This window comes from Hemiscyllium ocellatum, chromosome 11 (genome assembly GCF_020745735.1).
Source record: "Hemiscyllium ocellatum isolate sHemOce1 chromosome 11, sHemOce1.pat.X.cur, whole genome shotgun sequence".
In the NCBI taxonomy this organism is placed as follows: domain Eukaryota; kingdom Metazoa; phylum Chordata; class Chondrichthyes; order Orectolobiformes; family Hemiscylliidae; genus Hemiscyllium; species Hemiscyllium ocellatum.
In genome coordinates this window covers 85,354,459-85,376,341 of record NC_083411.1, presented here as the reverse complement: position 1 = coordinate 85,376,341, position 21,883 = coordinate 85,354,459, and the positions used below count along the sequence as shown (strand labels likewise).

Below are 21,883 nucleotides of genomic sequence, written 5' to 3'. Positions count from 1 at the left end.
GTCCTACCACTCATCTTAGTGTCATCTGTGAACTTTGACACACTGTACGTGGTCCCCAATGCTAAGTCATCTATGTAAATTCAAATCTATGTAGATTCAAATGACATTATTCAAAGTACAAGTCACCTGAAATCTTTTTGCACTTTTATATGACTTTTGAAGTTCACATGTCTAATTTTTAAAATGGGTTGATAACTTTGTCACAAAATTTGCAGCAGCATAATAGGCCATCTGGCTCAACTGGTGTAAAGAATAAACACCAATACAAGTTTTGGCCCATTCTACATCATTCACTATCAGCCAAAAAGTAAATAGTATTTGTACAATTATATCTGGTAAGGTGTGATGTCAACTCAGAAGTCTTCAATTGATGACATGGCTCTCTCGCTTTGTGGAGATAAGTATGTGCACAGTCTGTAATACTACAGGTACACTGTTAGGGGAGGAAAAAAACACATGTGGTTTTGATAGTTTGCCAAACAGCTGTTTAAACTTGTGCTACTGTTCAGCATCAAAAGAACCCTGCACTTACTGTTACATGTATAGAAGTAAAGGGAAGTCTAAATGTACCAGTCAGGAATGTTGTCACCTTCTGGGTGCTGTTTATAGGCAAATACTAACTTACAATTTAAACACCACCAGCTACTGTCTGTTACTGACATTGCAGACTGGTATTTAAACTGTTAGAATACCTTCAACTCCCAGTTACAGTTTTGACAGCATTTACCCCTCACCTGCAATTCATAAATGCAGAGCTACTGTCACCTTATTCAATCTGGGATCAGTTTATTCATTAACAATATAGATCTATTTTTGATGAGAGATGCATTCTATAATAATAAACACAACCATCTGAAACCCAAGTAATAGAAGAGGTCAATTTGGTCTGCCATATTTCATATATTTATATATTTCTAAATCAGCTGTAACTATTTTCAATAGCTTTATATAACCAGTTACAAGATTTTCTACGTCTAATGATATAATTACAATACTACCAGGGCTCCTTCTAGCACTAGCTTATAGCAATTGCATTGCTTTGCAGGAAGCAATGCAGGTGCATTTCATATAACTTACCTTATAATCATACCTGTGAATAAAACGTGGCCCCAAGGTGTTTCATATAATCATCATAAAACAGATTGTGACACAGCCACAAAAAAAAGAGATGTCAGGTGAAATAATCAAAAGCATGCTCAAAGAGGGAGATTCTAAGTAATGTCTTAAGGGATAGCAAGGATAAGAGGTGGAGAAAAGTGCAAGAGAATTTCAAGTATCTGGGACATGGGTAACTGAAGGTTCAGTCACTAGTGGTGGCACAATTAAAGTTGGTGGTGAGAATTAGAGTGTCGGAGGAAATTAGAGATCAGAAGGAATGTGCCCAGAGAAGAAAATAAAAGCAAGGCTGTGCATTTCAAAAATCAAAACATTTCTTGACTGGTGTGCAATTATGTCAAACAACAAGAGGTAATACATGGACAGAGTTTTAGATGACAATTTTAAAATCCAGGATAGACCAGCCAGGAGGGCATTCGAATAATCGAGTTTATAGATAATAAATTCATAAATGAGGTTTTGGGCTTACGAACTGAAGTTGGGGGTGTGTTACAAAGATGAAACTAGGCAGTCTTCATGGTGTCACATGTATATCAGGCCAGAAGCTCATCTTGGGATCAAATGTGATAGATGGTGCAAACAGAAGGTTTAATTTCAGATTGGTGCTAAGGAGAAGCACTGAGTGAATAGCTGACAACAAAGCTTGGTATCAGTATTAAAAACAATGGTGTCAGCCATCCCAAGAGCCAGTGTTAGTGTTGAAAAAGAGTTTTCTAAATGGTGACCCTATTTTGTGATCACTTTCACACACTATTGAGGAATTACTTTCATCGTTGTAACTTTGCAGGAAGAGAGGACATAATTTGTTATCGCTGCTGATTGAATGAGGGGGAAAGCATTGCTGAAACAAGCTGCACAGTGATTCATAAGATAGCTTTGAAATTATTTCAGCAATTAAAATCAGTGTTTATTTGACCATCATTTTATTTTACCAGTGTCTTTTTTGAAGGACCGTTTGGTAATAATGCATTTTAGATGTTCAGATAAACCCTGTTCAAGGATACCTGGTCAAAATAATGATCTCATCCATAAGAACAAATATAAGGTCAGGCCACAAGCAAAGTAGTAATATATTGAATTTTTAAAAACTTTTATTCATATCATGTGACAATAACAAGGTCGTTGATGATGTTAAGATAATGAAACATTTCTTCATTTGTGAATTCTTCAAAATGGCATACTTTGAATTTCAAACACCTTCTCTCACTTGTTTAAATCAAGGTGATCTTTGTTCTCATTATGAGAGGAGCTGCTCCAAATAAAAATCTGCAATTCCCCAAATACTAGAATTGCCATCTGGAAATTAGTTATATTCTAAAATATGATTGAATTCTTGCTCTTCATTTCACAAAGTAGACAAATTGCAGCACCCTCCATATTGAACCATGACTTTATCCTTCTTATCGTCAATATAAATGACAATCATTGAACTTTCATGACTTAACAAAAAAAATCATAATCATACCCATTAATGAGATTAACTGAAATTAAAGGATTATTTCTTTGCATTGATTACTCGTCCTATTGTCTTGCTACGTCAAAGGCTCAGACCATTTCCTCATAAGATGAAGTCCATTTATTTCATTAAATTTTTCTAGCTTCATTATTGCAGCTAGAACTGGATAATATTATTATTTTGACGCAAATACCTTAGAGGAGTAACCCAAGTTTTAGCCAGCACAAGCCAGTTTTGACAAATTAGAACCTGCACAAAATACAGTCTTCAGTAGCATTGAGAAGAAATAAAAGTGGTTTCCTGCTCCAGATCATCCAATCCAGAGTTACAATCTAGTGATAGTTAAGCTATTTGAAATTCAAAATATGTCACTTTGAAGAATTTGCAAACGAAGGAATGTATGATCATCCTAACATAATCAAATCACCTTGTCATACTGTTAAATTTTGAAAAGCTTCAATTCAAACATGGACACTGCAAATTAACAGAAGGCAATAATAACTCAGCACTAAGAGACAAAGCTCTGTCCTGGTAGGAGAAATATGACGTGAGTGTTCACCAAAGTTAGTTATCGCTTTCATGCTGGGATTCCCTAAAGTAGTTAGCATGTGTTTGCTTCACAAAGATTAGAAGATTGCATATGCTTAAGGCACAAAAATTCACTCCAAGCCACAAGGGGATTTCACCATTACACTCCTAGGTTCCACCACAGTGCTTGTAGATATGGACAAGTGGGACTCCACTTAAGAAAAACAGGCAGTTCACTAACAGAGTGAATTATACCACTGAACACATGGAGATAACCAAGCAGACCAAAATTTTTAATCAGCATTTTTCAATGTTCTTTTGTCTACTCATTCTGATTCCACTTTCACCTTTTTTTATTGCAACAGTTCAAACATTATAATTAGAATTCGTTAAAAAATTGTTCAAATTTCTCATGACAGTCAGATTTTTCAGTTTTTGCCACAGCGAAACAATGCACAAGTTTGGAGTACCTGATTAGATTTTGTATGTCCCAACAATTATTTGCTCATAAAAGTTCAGTCCTTCATATTGGAATATCAGTTTTGAAGGCGGAGAGAAAAATAGCTCATGTGACTAAACTGGCCAACAAGCAATGTAATGAACATACAATCACAGTATGAACATAAGATTCTTTACAGATTTACTTCCTGAAAACAGTGAAAAGGTGTTATTGCATAAATAATTATATTGGAGGAAACTAAGTTGAAGTAGAAAGCATGGGAACCCGTAATGAGTTGAAAAAAACCCACAATATAAATCTTTACAGAAATTACATCTCTTTGGTACAGAATGTTCGGTATATCCAAGTGAAATGCAATAGATAGTGTTTGTTTAAAATTCAAGATTTATTATGTGAGATTCATTTTTTTTCCCCTAAGTGTGCAGAATAAAAAAAGTGTATGGAAAGATCTTGACTATGTTACATTTTCAGTCTTGTGAACCATAAAAATAAATACATTGCTCTGAATTTGTATTTTACGAATCCAGCAACAATTCAAAAGCGACTGAAGAAAGAGAAAAAGGCAAAGAGGAAATTACAAGAAGCACTTGAATTTGAGTCAAAACGACGAGAGCAAGTGGAACAAGCTTTACAACAGGCTACATCCACAGAAAGTCTCAGGGTGCTCAATGGTACTACTCTCATACTTTTTATATAATGCAACTCTTGTGATCGAAAATCAAATAGGGGCAAGTGCACATCAGGGCTCATTAAAAATATGAAAAGGAATTGAAAATTTTGAATAATAGTTGTAGTGATAGACACCCCATCAGAACTGATGAAGGGTTAGCTGTCTTTATAATTGTGGGAAGAATGAACAGTTCGTGTGAGTAAACTTACTGATGGACAATAAAACAAAAAAGTAGTGATATTAAATCTGATAACAGATGTCAGTTTAAAAAGTCTTTACAGAAAATACTTGGTTATTTCCAACATGTTCAGTTTTTAATAATTCTTACATAATTTTGATTGGGAGTTTGAGTTGAAAGGAGAGCTACTGGAGAAAAAAAACTCAACACTTGTTACCACCATCACTTCCAAACATGGGTGTGTACCACAAATACAAGCTTCTTTTTCCTTGAGCACTGAATTAAGGTTCTTCATTTTTCCCCTGAAGGAGGGACATTAGGCACAATTTTAACCATTAAAATGCTAGCCATATGGAGTTGTTTATTTGGCAAATTAGGATTTAAATATTAACTGAACCATGATGTTGAGCTTTTCAAACATCGTTATTGAATATAAATTTAAGGTAATTGATTTTTTTGTTGCTTTGGGGAAATGGGGAACATTCTTTGCATAGTCTTCCATAGGGGGCTTGTATCATGATTGATTACCCAGTTATGGATGGAGGATTTGTAAAAACAGCAGCCATGAGGGAGTATAATGTGCTGATTTGTTCCCTTGATTATTTTGTCAGGTGCAAATAAACATTAAATTTTCTTTTAATTATATGTTCCTGTGCAAAATGCCAGTAACTACAAAATATGCAAAGGAAGATTGGTAAACATTGAAGAATTATCTCCATGCAGGGCTATTAGTAGGCTTAAAGAGAATATATTCCTTTAGCAAAATTAAATGTTATCAACATACTGATTTAAATTGTTGCATAAGATTATAAGAGACGGAAATTCAGTATGATTTCCAAATTTGTCTCATTTCTAAAGGCAAAACAGTCATTTCGGTGGAGTTAATCTGCATCACCTAGGAATGGCCACACCGAAAATCACATTGTGAGGATAATAACAAATGAATTAAATGATTTTTTCACATGACTTGGACTCATTTCCAAATTATGTTATAGCTTTTCATTATGCATAATGAACACATTTTAATTATAGTCACACACATTCCAATGTGTGTAAAAATTACCCTCGGAACATTATGCACGTTGTGGATTTGATGGGATCAGAGGTTAATAGAGTTACTGAACTGTTGGAACTAAACCCTTTTGCTCATTAGTGATCACATGATAAGCTCATGCAACCCAGTACTCACTCTTCTTCAACTTAGGATATTACATACACAACAAGTAATCGTAGCATCTGAAAAGATAGAAATGTAAAAGAAAAAAGGCGGCTAGTTGAAAAGTGTGCATCAACTGATTTGATTTTCCTGTTTTTAGACGCAGTAATTCCCGAGATGGAAGCTGAACACTGTGGGACTCAACTTGATACCACAGCTACAGTACAAGGTGGGTGTGAGTTGTATCCCTTACTAAAGTACTAAACTTGGAGCGTTGAGAGGTCGAAAGGGGCATGATATAATAAAAAAAGAGGTTTAGGACATTTTATCTTTTCTAATATATAACAAATGCTAGCTCCATTCTGCTATGGTGAATGATTTGAAACAAGGAAGCAAAGAGAGAGTAAAATGTGATCAGATATTCCCCTCTCTATCCTGTCCTCCTGGTCACATGTTCTGTACCATTTAAAAGCTAGCCCAATTTTCGGGCACGAATTTCACCCAGAGCAGCAAGCAATGCTGATCAATCATAAATTAAGAGCACACAATTTAAACGGTATAAGAATTGTCCAGTTTAATTTTCATCCTTAATGCCATAGTTTACCTTCTGCAACAACTTGGCAAAAAATCTACAGAAATTTACTCGTGTAACCAGAGAGCTTCAGTACAAGAATTAGAAAACAAATACTATGTTGTTGACACCACCGAATCAACGAGCCAGCACTTTCTACTTTTAGTGGAGGGAGTATACATTCTCTTTTCCATTTCAAATGGTTAAACTATCATTTGCCAGTTATGTTCAAATATTAGCGAAACATTGACACAACATGTTACTAAAGATGACACAATCCCAAATTGTTGTGGTTCTGTTCGCCAAGCTGGAAATTTGTGTTGCAGACGTTTTGTCCCCTGTCTAGGTGACATCCTCAGTGCTTGGGAGCCTCCTGTGAAGCGCTTCTGTGATGTTTCCTCTGGCATTTATAGTGCCACCATTAGCTGTCGGTCCGCATCCATGAACACCAACTAGCCACGAAACGACACGACCAGCTATCCTTAGTAGCCACACACTCAGATGACAAGCAACATGAGTTCGACTGGGACAACACTACTATTATAGGACAAGCCAAACAGAGAACAGACAGGGAATTCCTAGAGGCATGGCACTCATCCACAGATTAAATCCATAAGCACATCGACCTGGACCCTATATACCAGCCACTGCAGCGGACAGCTGGAACTGATAACCAGAAGCGGCAGAGACAAACCACTATAAATGCCGGAGTAAACATTACAGAAGCGCTTCACAGGAGGCTCCCAAGCACTGAGGATGTCACCTAGACAGGGGATGAAACGTATGCAACACAAATTCCCAGCTCGGTGAACAGAACCACAACAACGAGCACCCGAGCTACAAATCTTCTCCAAAACTTTGAACAATCCCAAATCTTCTGATATGGGGATCTTTTCAACTGAACTCATATTACAATGCATATTAGGACTGTAGAAATCTCAACTCATGGACATTTGTTGCACTTGGAGCAGAAATTGAAACTTCCGATTTCCAGTTTTGCCCAAGTTCCTGCATGGAGAGTGTTCACCTACTCCTGAAATCTCCCTTCCCAGACTCACCTACCAAAAAACCCTGGCTCCTGTCCAGGTAATGTCAGTAGAATCGGCATTGTTAGGGAGTGCAGGGGACAGAGAAGATAAAGGAATGTGTTGAGATTTTTGATGGAACAAAAGATAGCAGCAGCACAGTCAGCAGTTGGGGGGTGTTAGTGTGGTCAGTGGGGGTGAAGCTATGCAATTTGAGGTTTACAACTCCATTCAACACAGTCAGTGAATTGAAGGCAGACCTTAAAAAGAGTGTTTGTTTTCAGTTCTTGATAAGCAAAGGAGCTCAACCGCATCAGAGTTATGCTTGACATTAATCTTCTGACTCTCTTCAGGAGCTAGTATCAGAATGTGCAAAGGCTCCAATGAAAAATGGTAAGTGGAGTATATTAATTCACAGTCAGTACCTGATGCTGACTTCAAGATCTGGGCCAGATGGACTCAAAACCCAACAAACTCAGGTGACATGTTGCAGAATTTCACTGTCCTTTCCTTTTTGGATTTTATTGTTTGACCCGACATTCACAGAGCAACAACCATTGATTGAGGGACTTTTATATTTGCTTGTTTGTATTTTCCCACAGGAAAAGTCTATGTACCCATGTTGAACCCAGATTTGTTTCTCATTACACATGATATGCTGTAAACATGAGTTTTGATTGCAGGCTACTTCTTCCTTTCCTAGACTTCGTTTGTTTGTTTGTATTTCTTTTATTCTCAGTAACTTTTCCATCCATAAATTTACTCATTAAAAATTAAAGGGAAATTTCAGAAGAAACTAGCTATACAATAAGCTTCTCAATCATCTACGACCCCAAAAAGGAAAAATGCTGACTATTAACCTGATTATCAAAATTGGAATATTAGAGATATTTAATATTTGTCCTACTATTGTTATTCACTTTAAGTCTTTTGAGAAGGACTTCTCCAAGTTGTAATTGTTTGATCATATGGAGAATTTAGAGAGTTCTTTTTTAATAAATCTCAAAATTAAATATTTAAGTGACAAAGCTAACATAAACTACTTGAAATGACACAATAATGGAAATCTTGACTAACCCCTTTGCTGACCCATCATGTTTATCTAAAGGCTCTCACCATAGCAGCAGGTCTGGCCTATTGAGAAGTTGTGTTTGAATTTTTACCCTTGTTTATTTTTCATTCTGTGATAATATTTGTTGAACTGCAACTGCTTTATAAAAAATTCCATTTGTAAAATACCACACACACAAAAGAAATTGAACTAAATACTTCTCTCAAAAAGAAATGAGGTATGGACCCTATTCAACGTCTTCATTAATTGAGATGATGGTCACATTTGTCAAGGATGGATTTAAATATGTCTGTTCCAAAAAGGTTTTAGATTAGATTAGATTACTTACAATGTGCGCAACCCACCTATTCCCCTAACACTACGGGCAATTTAGCATGGCCAATTTACCTGACCTGCACATCTTTGGACTGTGGGAGGAAACTGGAGCACCCAGAGGAAACCCACGCAGACACAGGGAGAATGTGCAAACTCCACACAGTCAGTCGCCTGAGTCGGGAATTGAACCCGGGTCTCTGGCGCTGTGAGGCAGCAGTGCTAACCACTGTGCCACCGTGGCACCCACTGAAAGGCTTGAAGTTCTTCCTTTACATTCAAGATTGTTGTGTAACTTAACAGTTAACTCTAGTTCAGTCAAACATTTTGACTAATTGACCAACTAGTGGGACATGGATGGGCATCTTAAAATGCAGTATCATTGTCTTTACATATCCAAAATAAGCCTTGAAGATGTGAATTTGCAGATTCTAGGGGCATCTTTTACAACTATTGGTTGATTTGATACCCACTTATTCTGCAGATTCCAACATCAGTCTGACCACAATGCTTTAGAATGACAGAGATGGACACTTTGGTCTGTCTTCAATAACAGCAGCATCCAATCTCTGATGACATAGGATTTACATATAGAATTATTTTTTCTGGATTTACAATAATGGAACAGGCTTCCTGCAGCCCTCAGAATAATCTAGGACAAAGTTATGAAGTTTTCCTAATTTTATTCTTAAATTGGGTCCACATCTTTGGCATAATAAAAATAAAGAACTGCGGAAGCTGGAAATTTGAAGCAAAACAGCAAAACACTCCATTTGAAGTGTTGGAGAAACACAGCAAGTCTGGCAGCATCTGCAGAGAGAAAAACAGAGTTAACATTTCAAGTCTAGTGACTTTTCATCAGAGTTGACAGTTTCTGACAGTCACAGCGCCAAACTTCATATGAAGGACTAAGTAGTTTGAGTAAGCTTGGTATGCAGTTGTAAAATGTCCAAAACAAGGGTGGCTGACACCAACTACTCAAGTATTCCAAAACATTTAGCCATCAAGTAGCTGATGAATCTCAATCTCAAAATTACTGTTGCAGGGACAATACATGGGGAAAATGCATTTGAAAGCTTGTAATCATGTATTCAGCTGTAAGGGTCTTTGGGGGTTGGGCGATATTATTGTTAGAGTTTTAGCATGATGTTGCACGTGATCAGAAAGATAATGGCAATGTGTGCACAGATTTACAGTGAATTGTGTTGTTCACTGGAGCTTGTGGTATCTCATAGTTCACCAAGCAAACATCCCAACCTACACTGGCCAGTTATTTGATGAATCTTTCACACCCTCATCAAGGGAGATGGTAAGAAAAAGTGACAAATAGGAGTTTCTTTAATATGAGAAGGTGGGGGCAGTAGGCTGGGAGGAAGAGGCAAGTATACAATATATAAATGTGTGTCCAAACAAAGTACTTAATTGTTTTTTGCTTTGTGGACACTCTGTGGAAAAATAGAACTCAATTTTTCATGGGATATTTATCTTCTCATGAAGGTGAAGAGAAAACCTGATGAGTTTCACGAACACATTATTTTAAAAAAAGTATTAGAGACCAAAATCAGCTTCTTTTTTCCTCTGCTCAACATCTTACGTGCCCTGACTAGCATGTGCAAATGGCCTGTCACTGAGTTTGAATAAATTCCTCACCAAGTGGTGAAAAATGTTCACAGTTGCTGTTTCACTTGATATTAAAATGTTTAAAGTCTTTATCATTCTATCAAAATGACTCAAGTCACAATTTAGCACAGCACACTTTGGACTCCCATGCCCTCCAACAGTCCGCCTTCATAATCAGTGGCTCAGAAAAACAAATGCATGTGGGAAATGTTATTAAATTTAGAGAGACATTGCAATTTCCATAGTGTTCCTCAGATTTTTCTTCAATTAACATGTCCTAGGTAAGATGCAGGAAACCATGGTGACAATCTCCAAGCAGCCTTCCCAGCAATTGACCATGAAAACGCAAATTCCAGTTTCAGTATTTATACCTTTCCTCACTGCTGTATTTCAGATAAATACATAGTATTTTTACAATTTAAGCAATATATCATGGAAACCTACACGATCACCGGGCTTGTCAGTGGGAGTAGAATGTAACGGTTAATCAGATGCAGAATGTGGTGATATGAGCTGATTAACATGCGTAATCAGTATGAAGGAAAGATGAGCAATGCAGTAAAAGCAGAGGTTTAGTCACTTAAATATAGCTCAACAGAACATGTTTGTAAATCCTTGCAATGGAATCCACATAACCAGTTTAGAATATTGTAGAGATTGGTTGCAAGTCAACTTTTAGTGTTTCAGATTATTAAAAACAAACGTCTAAATTTGTTTTCCGCACACTACTTAACTCCTTTAGCAGAACATTCACTGTTCCAAAATGGGAAGGATTTCAGTGGTATTAAATCATTACTTCAACTTCACATAAATGGGATCAGAATCGGTAATACTATGGATTTAGTTGAATGAGTAATTGTATAGTACAGAAGCATTTACAAGTATGTTAAACATTAATGAAAAAGTAGGCATTTTGAGCAAGTTCTACTCTGGACATCAAATTCCCTGAACTGCAATAAAACATTTGCACATTCAAACTGTTCCTTTGGTATCACCATAGCAACATAGTTAGTGACTGTAGTGGGATATAGAGGGCATAACACTAGCAGAGATGAATTACATACAGGGTCTCTTTCATGAGCATGAAATGCCCTTTTGTCACTCATGAGCTGCGAGGTTCTCAGCAGTTAGCCTACATTTCAAGATCCATTTCAAATTCAGCCCAATTGTCTGAATGCTAAATGAAAGATTGAATAACATGGGCAAATCTGGCTATTATATGCAAAATGAAGACTGAAAGAGTTTGGATTAGGTGACAAAGTATACAATTTATAGGAATGCTAACCAAAGCTTTAAAAAAAATGATTGAGTTGATAGTATTTAACACTAGATGACATGTGGGTTTTTACCCTGTTCGAATGATTTTTGAATAGATTAAAAAGGCAGAAAAAAAATGTGAGACATTAATTGCATGTTCATTTGCATCAAGATATCTGAAATCACAATTCAGCACAAAGCAACCTCAGGCACTGTTGTATTCAAAGGACTGGAGAAAATAGAAAGAGACATTTATTAAATAAACTAATCATGTCCTTTTTTTAAATCCAAAACTTGTCTTTTTAAATCAGTGCTTCATGATGTTTAAAGTTCATAGCACACAGTGTTCTCTGGTCCACGATTCACAATGTTAGGTTAGGCATGCTACAGACAGAGTACAATACACATCTTCCCTAGGTACCTTCAGAATGCCCTTGATCTTGACCGAGCATACTGCAATGTGTTTTTGTGACCTACCCTGTCATTACTGTCCATACACCTTCTCCAATGGAGATCAGTAAATTCCTGAGTGCTGATGCAAATAATGAAAAGAGTTCGGAGAACCTGTGCAGGACTAATTTTCATGGAGGGCATGTGGTATTGCAGTGAAAACGGACAAACATTTTTGCAAAATTATATTGCTTCTAGCAGCACCTCAGAGATAAAAAAAAATTGCATCTCTGCACCCACAAGCAGAATTCTGGTTTTCTCTGTATTTTGTGAATACAGCCTGGGAGCAAGATTCAGACAAGCTCGTTGGTGGATGGAATGGTGTTTAAGGACAAACCATCACAAGCATATCAACAAACTGAAAACTTACAGAGTGCACACAAAATCTCTCTCCACATTTCCCATTAATAATAAAAGTGCTGAAGAGTTTGTGGCCAGATAGCTACAAGTCCACATTGAATTATGTTGGATAAGGGGAAGTTACAGAGGCCCCTGTTGTCCTTGTGATTGCTTTAGGGTAATGTCTGTACCTCTGGGCTTATTCTGCAGTTAAAGAAAAAAGATTTATCATGCTAACTAACAATGCCGACTGGATTTGGTAAATGGGTACAGTTTGCTCTACTGCTCTCTCATGGAGTCATCCAGCATGGAAACAGACCATTCTGTCCAACCTGCCCATGTAGACCATAATCCCAAATGAAATGTCCTACCTACCTGAACTTGGGCCCATATCCCTCCAAACATTTCTTATTCATGTACTTATGGAAATCTCTTTCAAATGTTAGAACTGTACCAGCATCCACCACCTCCACTGGAAATTCATTCCCCACATGGACCATTGTGTTTAAAAAAAAGTTTCCCCTCATCTCTTTTTTTAAAATCTCTTTCTCCTCTCACCTAAAATGTATGCTCTTTAGTCTTGATATCCCCCACCCTAGGGAAAGCATGCTTGCCATTCATTTTATCTGTACCTGTCATGATCTTGTAAACCACTACAAAGGTGACCCCGCAACCTCCTTCACTCCAGCGTTAAAAGTCCCAGTCTGTCCAGCCCCTCCTTATAACTCAAACCTTCCATTCCTGGCAACATCTTGGTAAATCTTTTCTGAACCGTCTCAAGCTTAATAATATCCTTCCTATAATGAAAACCAGAACAGGCCTCACCAATGTCATGCACAACCTCGACATGATGTCTGAACTCTTGTACTCAAACACCTTCTTAACCACGCTGTCTACTTGTGACGCAAACTTAAAAGAATTATGTACCTGATGCCCCAGTTCTCTCCTTCACTACCATGTGGCTAAGAGCAGCCATTGGATAGAAAACTATTGGAGCAAGTGATTATTGCCCTCGGTCCAAGGCTGCAAGTGTAGTTGCCAGTCTGGGCCTCAATCCTGGAGATCTCTTCAAACCTGGAGCCCCCAAACATCAAAAAGCACACTGGGTAATAGGGGTCAGATTTTAGTGAATTTGAAAACCATGAAACAGGACATACTTAGGGTAATTTAATGGGGATCACACCTGCCAACTAGAGACCTGCTCAGTGCTTTAAGTCACATTTGTCAGGGTGCCTCAAATGGCCAATCGAGGCTGAAATTGCGCTGCTTTGAAAGGCTATCAGACAACCACTGGCAGCTCTCCTTGCCTGACCTCCACAGGAATGGTGATTGATACCAAAGGCCTGGACAAGGATTGCAGCCCACAGTTGAACGAGGGCAGAATAGGAGTGGCAAGAAAGAAGTCTTTAACTGGGAGTCAGAAAATAGAGTGCAGGGCCACCTCAGCAGACTTATGCTCTGAGAGAAAAGGTGCCTTAATCAGATAACTGAGTCTCTTACATCAAAGGGAGGGATACTCAGGGTCATAGAGTCACACAGCACAGCAACAGACCCTTTCGCCCAACTCGTCCATGCTGACCAGTTTCCTAAACTGAACTAGTCCCATATCTTTCTATACCTTTCCTATCCATGTACTTACCACAAAAAATGCTGCTCTACAGGGTTTTGCACAAAGCTGGTTAAACAGCTTTAACTGGCCACTTGTAGACCTGAATTAACATCCAGTGGAAAGGCTGCTCTGGGTGGAGGTGGAAATGCAGTAGAGTCCACTCCCAGATCCTCCTAGTCAATGAAATGTCCCTCTGCCTCGGATGAGGAGTACGGTCATTTAACTCCGACCATTATTTACCTCTCCTGCCCCCATTTTAAGTGATTCATACATGGTACAGACAGACTAGAACAATACCAAAGAGATATTGACTGTGCAATATAATGTGCTAATTCTTACTGAAATGCAATGAACTGGAACAGCAGAGATGTTGAATGTGTTTGCATATTCAAATCAGTGTTCTTTATAAGAAAGGAAGGAAAGAAAGCTCTCAATCACCACTGATACTGAGGCCTTCATTTCACTGATTAAAAATGTAGTTACAGGTACTTTGTACTCAATGCAACAAGACAAATTTATGAAACTCAATAAAGGAAACCGACCAGAAAAATTTAGCTCCTATATTAAATAGCTTTTACTTTGTGATTTTACTTATGAAAGGTGAAACTTTTGTTTAAAAAAACAAATTTGAATTAGATTGTATATGCTTTCCCATAAATAGATTCTATTCATGTAGAATTTCAGATAATTGATGCTGGGAATGGAAATTTCATGGGGCCTCATCCACTTTCCTGCTGGAACTTGGTCGGAGATTGGTGCCATTACCCATTGGGTACCATCAGGATTACAGTAGTGGATCAAAATTTCTGGAAATGTTTTTCTAGATCCAGAAGTGCAATCACACACAACCAAATGATTTCTTCCACCATTAAATCACCCATTTTCTAGGAACACTTCTCCCCCTATTGGCTCAAGTGAGGAAGCAGATGGGCTCATAAAAATATATATAAAACAAATAGAGGCCAGTGGACCATAAGCATTCCCCTTAGTCCATTTGATCTGGTTCACTGGCAGTTGTGATTCAAGCTCTTAGCCAGGAATAAATACAATTGGCTTTTGGCATAAAAACAGAAAGTATGGCAGAAACTCAGCATGTCTGGCAACATCTGTGGAGAGAAATTAATGTTGAGAATCCAGTATGACTTATTTATCCTGAAGAAGAGTTAAGCTGGACTCGGTGTTCACTGTTTCTGTTTTTCTTTCTCCACAGTAGCTGCCTGATCATTGATTGTCTCCAATACTTTGCAAATTCTCGTTTCCTGCGTCTGCAGTATTTTGCTTTTATTTCAGCTTTTGACGTGTCTTGGTTCACATTTTTCAGTTCTAACTCTAGCTCTACAGTAGGGGAGAAACAGAACGTTGTGGTCATGATGCAAGAATATTACTTTTGGTCTTCTGTTTCTTTTGGAAAGAATCATAAGTAATACTTGCAAATTAAGTTCTCCATTACTATTTATTTGCTGGTTTACTTCTTGTGGTGGAAATTGTTACGCTCTTACATAAATAGTTTCATTCATTCAATAAAAAGACAATAGTTATCTGACAAGTAAGGCAAATCAATAAGGAGACCTGGTATGTGCAGCAGCCTTGACTTCCATGTATGAGCCAACACTATGAGAATATACTTCAGTTCACTGCAAAATTTAAATCCTAAGTCTCTAAATTAAGGAATGTTGGTTCATCTTTGCAGGCTGAATGAAAAAAAATCTTTGACAGAGATTCTGAGTGGCATTGGAGACATCAGCTTGAAAATTTGACTCACTTGTTACACCCAACTGGGGTAGCACTTATCTATTTTGTAGATATCACCTACATTCACGCTCAAAATCAGTCCCCCTCCTATTGCCAGACTCATCACAAAATTCACAAAGATGGTTCTTTTGGCTTGTTAGGTCATGTTACTCCTTCATTTTCCTCCAGATACTTTAATTTGTTTGCAGAAGGCACGGGGTGGCTGGCTTGTACTTAAAAGTCTCTGACTTACTGGTTAAAGAACCACACATTATAGCAACTGTGAAAAGGAAAAATAGAGATGGACCTCCTTAAAGTGTTTTTTTAAAAACAAACACAGGAGTGAAAAGAGACAGCTCCTGCCATGGGGGCATCTGATGGCTTCTCCCAAACATGCATATTCCCAAGATATTCAACTACCTGGGAGACAGTTATTGGTAGGCGAGAATCCGTTGTCATTGGTGTGTGGTATGGTGATCAGTTACCAATCAGCTATACATTGTCAGTCAATTGCCCACTTGTACACTGTTTGATCCATAACCAGATTTCAATACTGCTTAAACAAGTAGTTGTGTAACAGCACTTAAAATGAGTGTAAGGTTCCTTGTTCTTAACAAGTAAGCAATCCTTCAATCTTTAAAACTAGTTCTTTTCCTATTTCAGTCCATAACCAAAAATACAGAAAAATATTTTTAAATGGTCTTTTACATAATATTGTTCTTCACAAACTTCTAACAATTTCATCTGAGCTGTGGGAATTAAATTATCTTAAATAACTTGAAGCCAATTAAATTAGTTCATAGAGAAAATTGGTGACAATTCTATCAAACACCCAAAGGATATCACCCACAATCATTTCAAGCCTGTTTTTAGTGTAAATCAGTGCTTCTGCAGCAGCTTGTAACCTATAGCCACAAATTACAACACATTCAAACATATAATTATTTAAATGTCTGCATTTGTAATTAAGGCATACAGTACTTGGAACTTTTAGTTCTTCAGTTACTTTTTAAACAGTTTCCATTGATGCACACTCTATTAAGGAATTTGTGTTGAGGATTTAGTCAAATTTAAGGACTGTGCCCTAAACATTTTTAAAGAGTAGCACAAGTTGTGCAGCAGGGCTTCTCAAACCATAGCTCGTGTGTGATTCCCAAATCTGTATTGGGGGCCATGGAGTGCCACAGGGCTCAGGAAAGCGGTTTCAGAAGGGCCAAACATCAGGGCCAGGCTTATTGGCTGACCAGTCTGTCAGTCAGGACAGTCAGTACAAAAAAACAGCCAATCTCTGGTGCTGACCATCTCCCCTGACAAGCTATCAGCCAATGAATGTAATATTCAGCCTCAGACATTCAAAACTATTACCAATACTGCCTAACATTGTAGGGACTACCATTGATCAGAAAATGAACTTGACTAGCGTTTTAAATACAGTGGTTATGAGGGCATATCAGAGGCTAGAAATACTGTCGTGAGTAACTCACTCACTTCCTGAATGCCCAGAACCTGTCTGCCTTCTATACGGGCACAAGTCAGGGTTGTGATGGAATACCCCCACTTGCCTGCATTACTGTAGCTTCAACAACACCCAAGAAGCTTCATGCCATCTAGGTAAACGTAGTTCACAATATTAGCACCACGTCCTCTCTATATGATGCATTGCTGAAATTCATCGAGGCTCCTTTGACAGCACCTTCAAAACCTATAGGCATTTTCATCTAGAAGGACAGATGCATGGGAAACATAACCAGCTATAAGAACATCTCCAAGTCACTCCTCATCTTGACTTGGATATAAAAACAGAAATTGTTAGAAATGCTCAGCAGGCCTGGCAGCATCTATGTGGAGAAATCAAGTTAATATTTCAGGTCTAGTCACCTTTCCTCAGATCTGGCTTGGAAATATATTGCCTTCCGTGTCACTGCTTCAAATCCTGGAATACACTTCATACTGGTACTGTTTATCTGTCTACTCCAAATGAACTGCAGTGTATCAAGAATGCTCCTGACCACCACCTTCTCAAAGGTAATGAGGGATGGGCAATATATAATGGCCCAGTCAACAATATCCTCATTCTGTGAATGAAGAAAGAAATAAATAAAAAAAGAGAGAGAGAAACTGCCTGCCCCCCTGCCCTGCCCTGCTCTCATAGTCCTGGCTTAGGATCCTGACCACGTCCAAATCATGGGAGAATGAGTTCAGGAAGCATTGCCCACAGTCACCATATGCGCAATATAGTTCTGCTGGCTGAAATGATACAAACTTTACAGCAAGTGGGAAAATCATTTGAACAAAATACTGTTAAAATACCAGAATTTCAGCCAGTGTAAAGGATTGCAGTAATGTTAAAGAGCTGTTGGCAGGCTCTTGGGCTGCAGGTTCAATTTAAGAAAGTAGACTATTCAATCATCTGTGCTCAATTACTGAATGATCCTATTGGCTGTTGGAGACTTTGATCCTGCATTCCTGCCCACAGTTCTTTAATAACAGATATAGCCTAGTATTTTGCAGATTGACTTTATAAACAAAACACAACTCTAATTTATTTACTGCATGGATTCAAAGGCTAATGGTATAAAGGTCATTACCATTACATTGGAGGCATTTGTTTAAATCTCAACACTGGATCATGGCAACAATTTGTAGATAATCAGAAAATACTGATCCATGTTAAAATTACAATCCAATTGCATTTTGATTTCATTTCTACATACCAAATGAATATGGAGTTGTATATATAATACAGGACAAAAGTATAAGGGTTTTGAACTGACAGGAATATTGTCATGTAAGGCGTAGTGTGATTATTTATATTGCCAAAGGGCTAGCTCAGCTATCTGGATGGTTGATGTGCAGTGCAGAGTGGTACCAACAGCGTGAGCTCTATTCTTGCATTGTCCCCAAGAGCACTTTCCTCCGTTACTTACGGAACAAACCCATAGAAGAAAACACTCCATGACCAGACACGATAGCAACCGTACCATATATCAAAGACATATCAGAGACTACTCAGACCCCTGGGAATCTTAGTGGCCCACAAACCAGAAAGCACCTTCCCTCAGCTCCTCACAAAAGGTTAAAGACCTGACAGCCACATCCAATAGGTTGAACGTTATCTGCAAGATACCCTGCAAAGGCTGAAAAACACTACATAGGACAAACAGGAAGAAAACTGACCATAAAAGTGTACAAACGCCAATTTGCCACTGCCAGATACGACCAGTACTCTTTCATTTCCAACCACATGGACACGAAATCAACTGGGACAATGTAACCATTCTGGCACAGGCGAAAGAAAGACACTCCAGAGAATTCCTTGAAGCCTGGCACTCCAAACAGAACTTAATCAATAGACACATTGAACTGGATCCCGTACACAAATCGCTCAGATACAGAACTGCAAATACCAAGGAACAGCATAAATACCAGGCAGGACAGAGCACCTACACCTTATCAATGACAGACTGATGATGTCACCTAGTGAGGCGATGAAACATTTGCAGAAACACATACCAGCCCAGCAAAAGAACCTACGACTTCAAAACACCTATGCTTAATCATGGCTGGTGCAATTTTATTTTAAATGGAAAAACTAATTTCAGAGTATAGAAGCGGTAAAAGCTACAATCAAAAGTTTGGGGCTCATTCAGATTATAATGAAAGGATAAAACAGTAATTGTAACTGTCCTGGGCAATCAAATGTCCAGAATAAATCACGGACATAACATAAATACAGTGTCACAACTGCCACACTTGAATAGGATTGGGACACAAGACATTATGTGAAACATAATTCTTGAAGGATTTGAGCTCCAGAAAAAAAATTTTAAAAATTCTGTAACACCTTTCACTATTTCATGATATGCAAAAGGTTTTTATAGTTAATTAAGTACTTTCTAGTACGGGAAGATCCCACAAACACAAGGAGGTATATGACCAGATCTTTATTGGGTGATTTTAGCTGTGGGATAAATGAGAGCCAAGATTAGGAGAGCTGATCTGCCCTTCTTTGAAGAGTCTATGGGATCTCTTACATCCGTTTAAGAGGGCAGATAGACCTCAGCTGTTCACCCTACATACAGAGTTAAAAATCACACAACACCCAGGTTATAGTCCAACAGGTTATTTGGAAATACTAGCTTTCAAGGCACAGCCTCTTCATTAGGTGGTTGATGAAGGAGCTGTGCTCCAAAAGCTAGTGCTTCCAAATAAAGCTGTTGGACTATAACCTCGTGTTGTGTGATTTGTAACTTTGTACATGCCCAGTCCAATGCCAGCATCTCCAAATCATCACTCTATATACAAGCATAGTATTTACCACTCGTAACTGGAGAATTGACCGGATCAAGTGTGCTACAGGTCAGGCTGTGTCACCTTCCTAGCTGAAGGAAATGCACAAGAGAGAGGTGAAGGTAAGGGCAGAAATAAACAAACCATGTTTTTTTTAAAATCAAGCAACAGTGAGAAAAAGTTGGATTTTATAAAATTTCAAGGACCTCCACAGCAAAGTGCTTAATCTGATGTGATGGGTCTGGAAGAATGCATCTTAAACAAAGTCATTTCAAATTATCGGTGCCCCGTTGTATTGTGCTGAGTGATGCAGAATCTGTTCAAGCTCAGTTGCAGCTTTTAGGCTGTATATAACAGTACTGACAGTGGCTGACCACAGAACGTTTCCCCTTAATGGCCTCCTACTATTTATCCATTATACCAGTGAAATCTAATTATTTCTCTTTACTCTATGTCAAACTTCAGAATTTTGCTGGGCTGGCACTGACGACTGATTTCATTAATTTTGATTACCTTTGTTGGGACTGACTCCATTTCACAAACAGAGCTAAAAGCTGCTTCAAAATCCCCAGCCGCACATTATATCAACGCAGTTTTCTAAATTAATTTGTACACAGAGTAGCAAATAAAAAGTGCTGAACATTATTTTATTGACTAAGTACAGATGCAGGGAGAATAGTGCTCAGTGGATGAAATTCTTTAGAATGCAATGGGCTCGGGAGTCAATAGTTTAAATTAGTAGATCACATAACAAGGCAAGTGTGATTTGCCAAACCAAATATTCAAGACCCAGATGTAAACCTTACACAAAACTTTCAGCAGTGTTTTGCCTCTGTAAACAAAAAAGAGGTTCCAGTGATCTTAGTGAACAACAAGATTTCTTTTGTTTTCAAATTTCTACTTCTCTCTCTTGAAAGTCTCCTTTCCTCTACTGAAAGTATATCATTCCAGAAGAACATGGGGAATGCATTTGAGATTAAATTCCAATTCATGGTGAATATAAGCATAATAATAAACTGTATGGGCATCATTGCCAAGCCTAACTTAGGCCTATACAATATCCACATACAGACATATGTTTCTACATTTAATAGAACAGAAGCTAGTTTTTACCTCCCTAATGCAGTAGTGCACTGCCCCAGCACAGATCAATGAATAGGATCAAATACTGAGCCACCTTGAAAGCCTGAACCTTTCACTGAATAAGCTTGCTGAACCACGAAAGAGCTTTAAGTACATCATCTTCCAACAATGCATGCAGAGAGCTTATTTGCCAGTCACTGATGGTCCTATTACTTCTGTTCTGGGAGATGCTTTCTATTTAACATTGCTTAGAGTTTAACTTTTTTTAAATTTTGAAACGTTGTGGAAAATGGTTTCACTATGTTTTCTGGAAATGCCTGGAGTGGTTTTCTCAAAAAAAAAGAAATTGAAGATTCCCTGTGAGCATTCAGAAAAATCTCCAAATAAAAAGTGGTTTTCTATAAATCACAGGACTGACAATATACACTAGCTTTGCTTAGATTCCCCAAGGCTGTTTTGAGTAGTGAGTGGCTTGAAAAGGTGCTTACTTTCTCTTATTCAGTTGGAAAAAATCTTTCTGTGAACAAGTTTTTCAGCTGATCCCTTATTTCTAAACAGAAAATCCTGACACTCAGCTGAGGGTGAAACCCATTTGTTCTTTTGAAACAGTGATTGAAGACACATCTCAAAAATGTATTTCCTGAGCAAGCTAATGTCTGTAGAACTTTGGGGACAATGATATTAGAGATTTTTAACAAAAATGTGTTCACCTATTGCACATCCCTAATTGCCTGGAGGGCAGTTAAGAGTCAGCCACACTTCTATGGGCTTGGAGTCACAACAGACCAGGATAGACAACTCTGAGGTGGGATTGGCAGGAGATGGGGGACGTCTTGCGATAATCAAATAATGGCTGAATTGTTTCCATTAGGCTAGCTTTTTATTGCAGAATTTTTGTTTTATTTTTAAAATTAACTTCAAATTCCACCAGCCACTATGGTGAGATTTGAACTATATTCC

General features: G+C 38.0%; 1 protein-coding gene across 6 annotated transcripts in view; it reads left to right on the top strand.

Annotated features, from left to right (window-relative positions):
• The window catches only part of dacha (dachshund a), a 376,970-nt gene that overhangs the window by 342,553 nt on the left and 12,534 nt on the right, over positions 1-21,883 (top strand). For 4 of the 6 annotated variants that reach the window (XM_060832649.1, XM_060832645.1, XM_060832650.1 and 1 more), the window contains exons 9-11: positions 4,088-4,231; positions 5,725-5,793; positions 7,514-7,553. In XM_060832649.1, the coding sequence (XP_060688632.1) occupies positions 4,088-4,231; positions 5,725-5,793; positions 7,514-7,553 (253 nt within the window). The remainder of the gene's footprint in view (positions 1-4,087; positions 4,232-5,724; positions 5,794-7,513; positions 7,554-21,883) is intronic. The other 2 variants (XM_060832648.1, XM_060832647.1) reach the window with 1 other exon arrangement.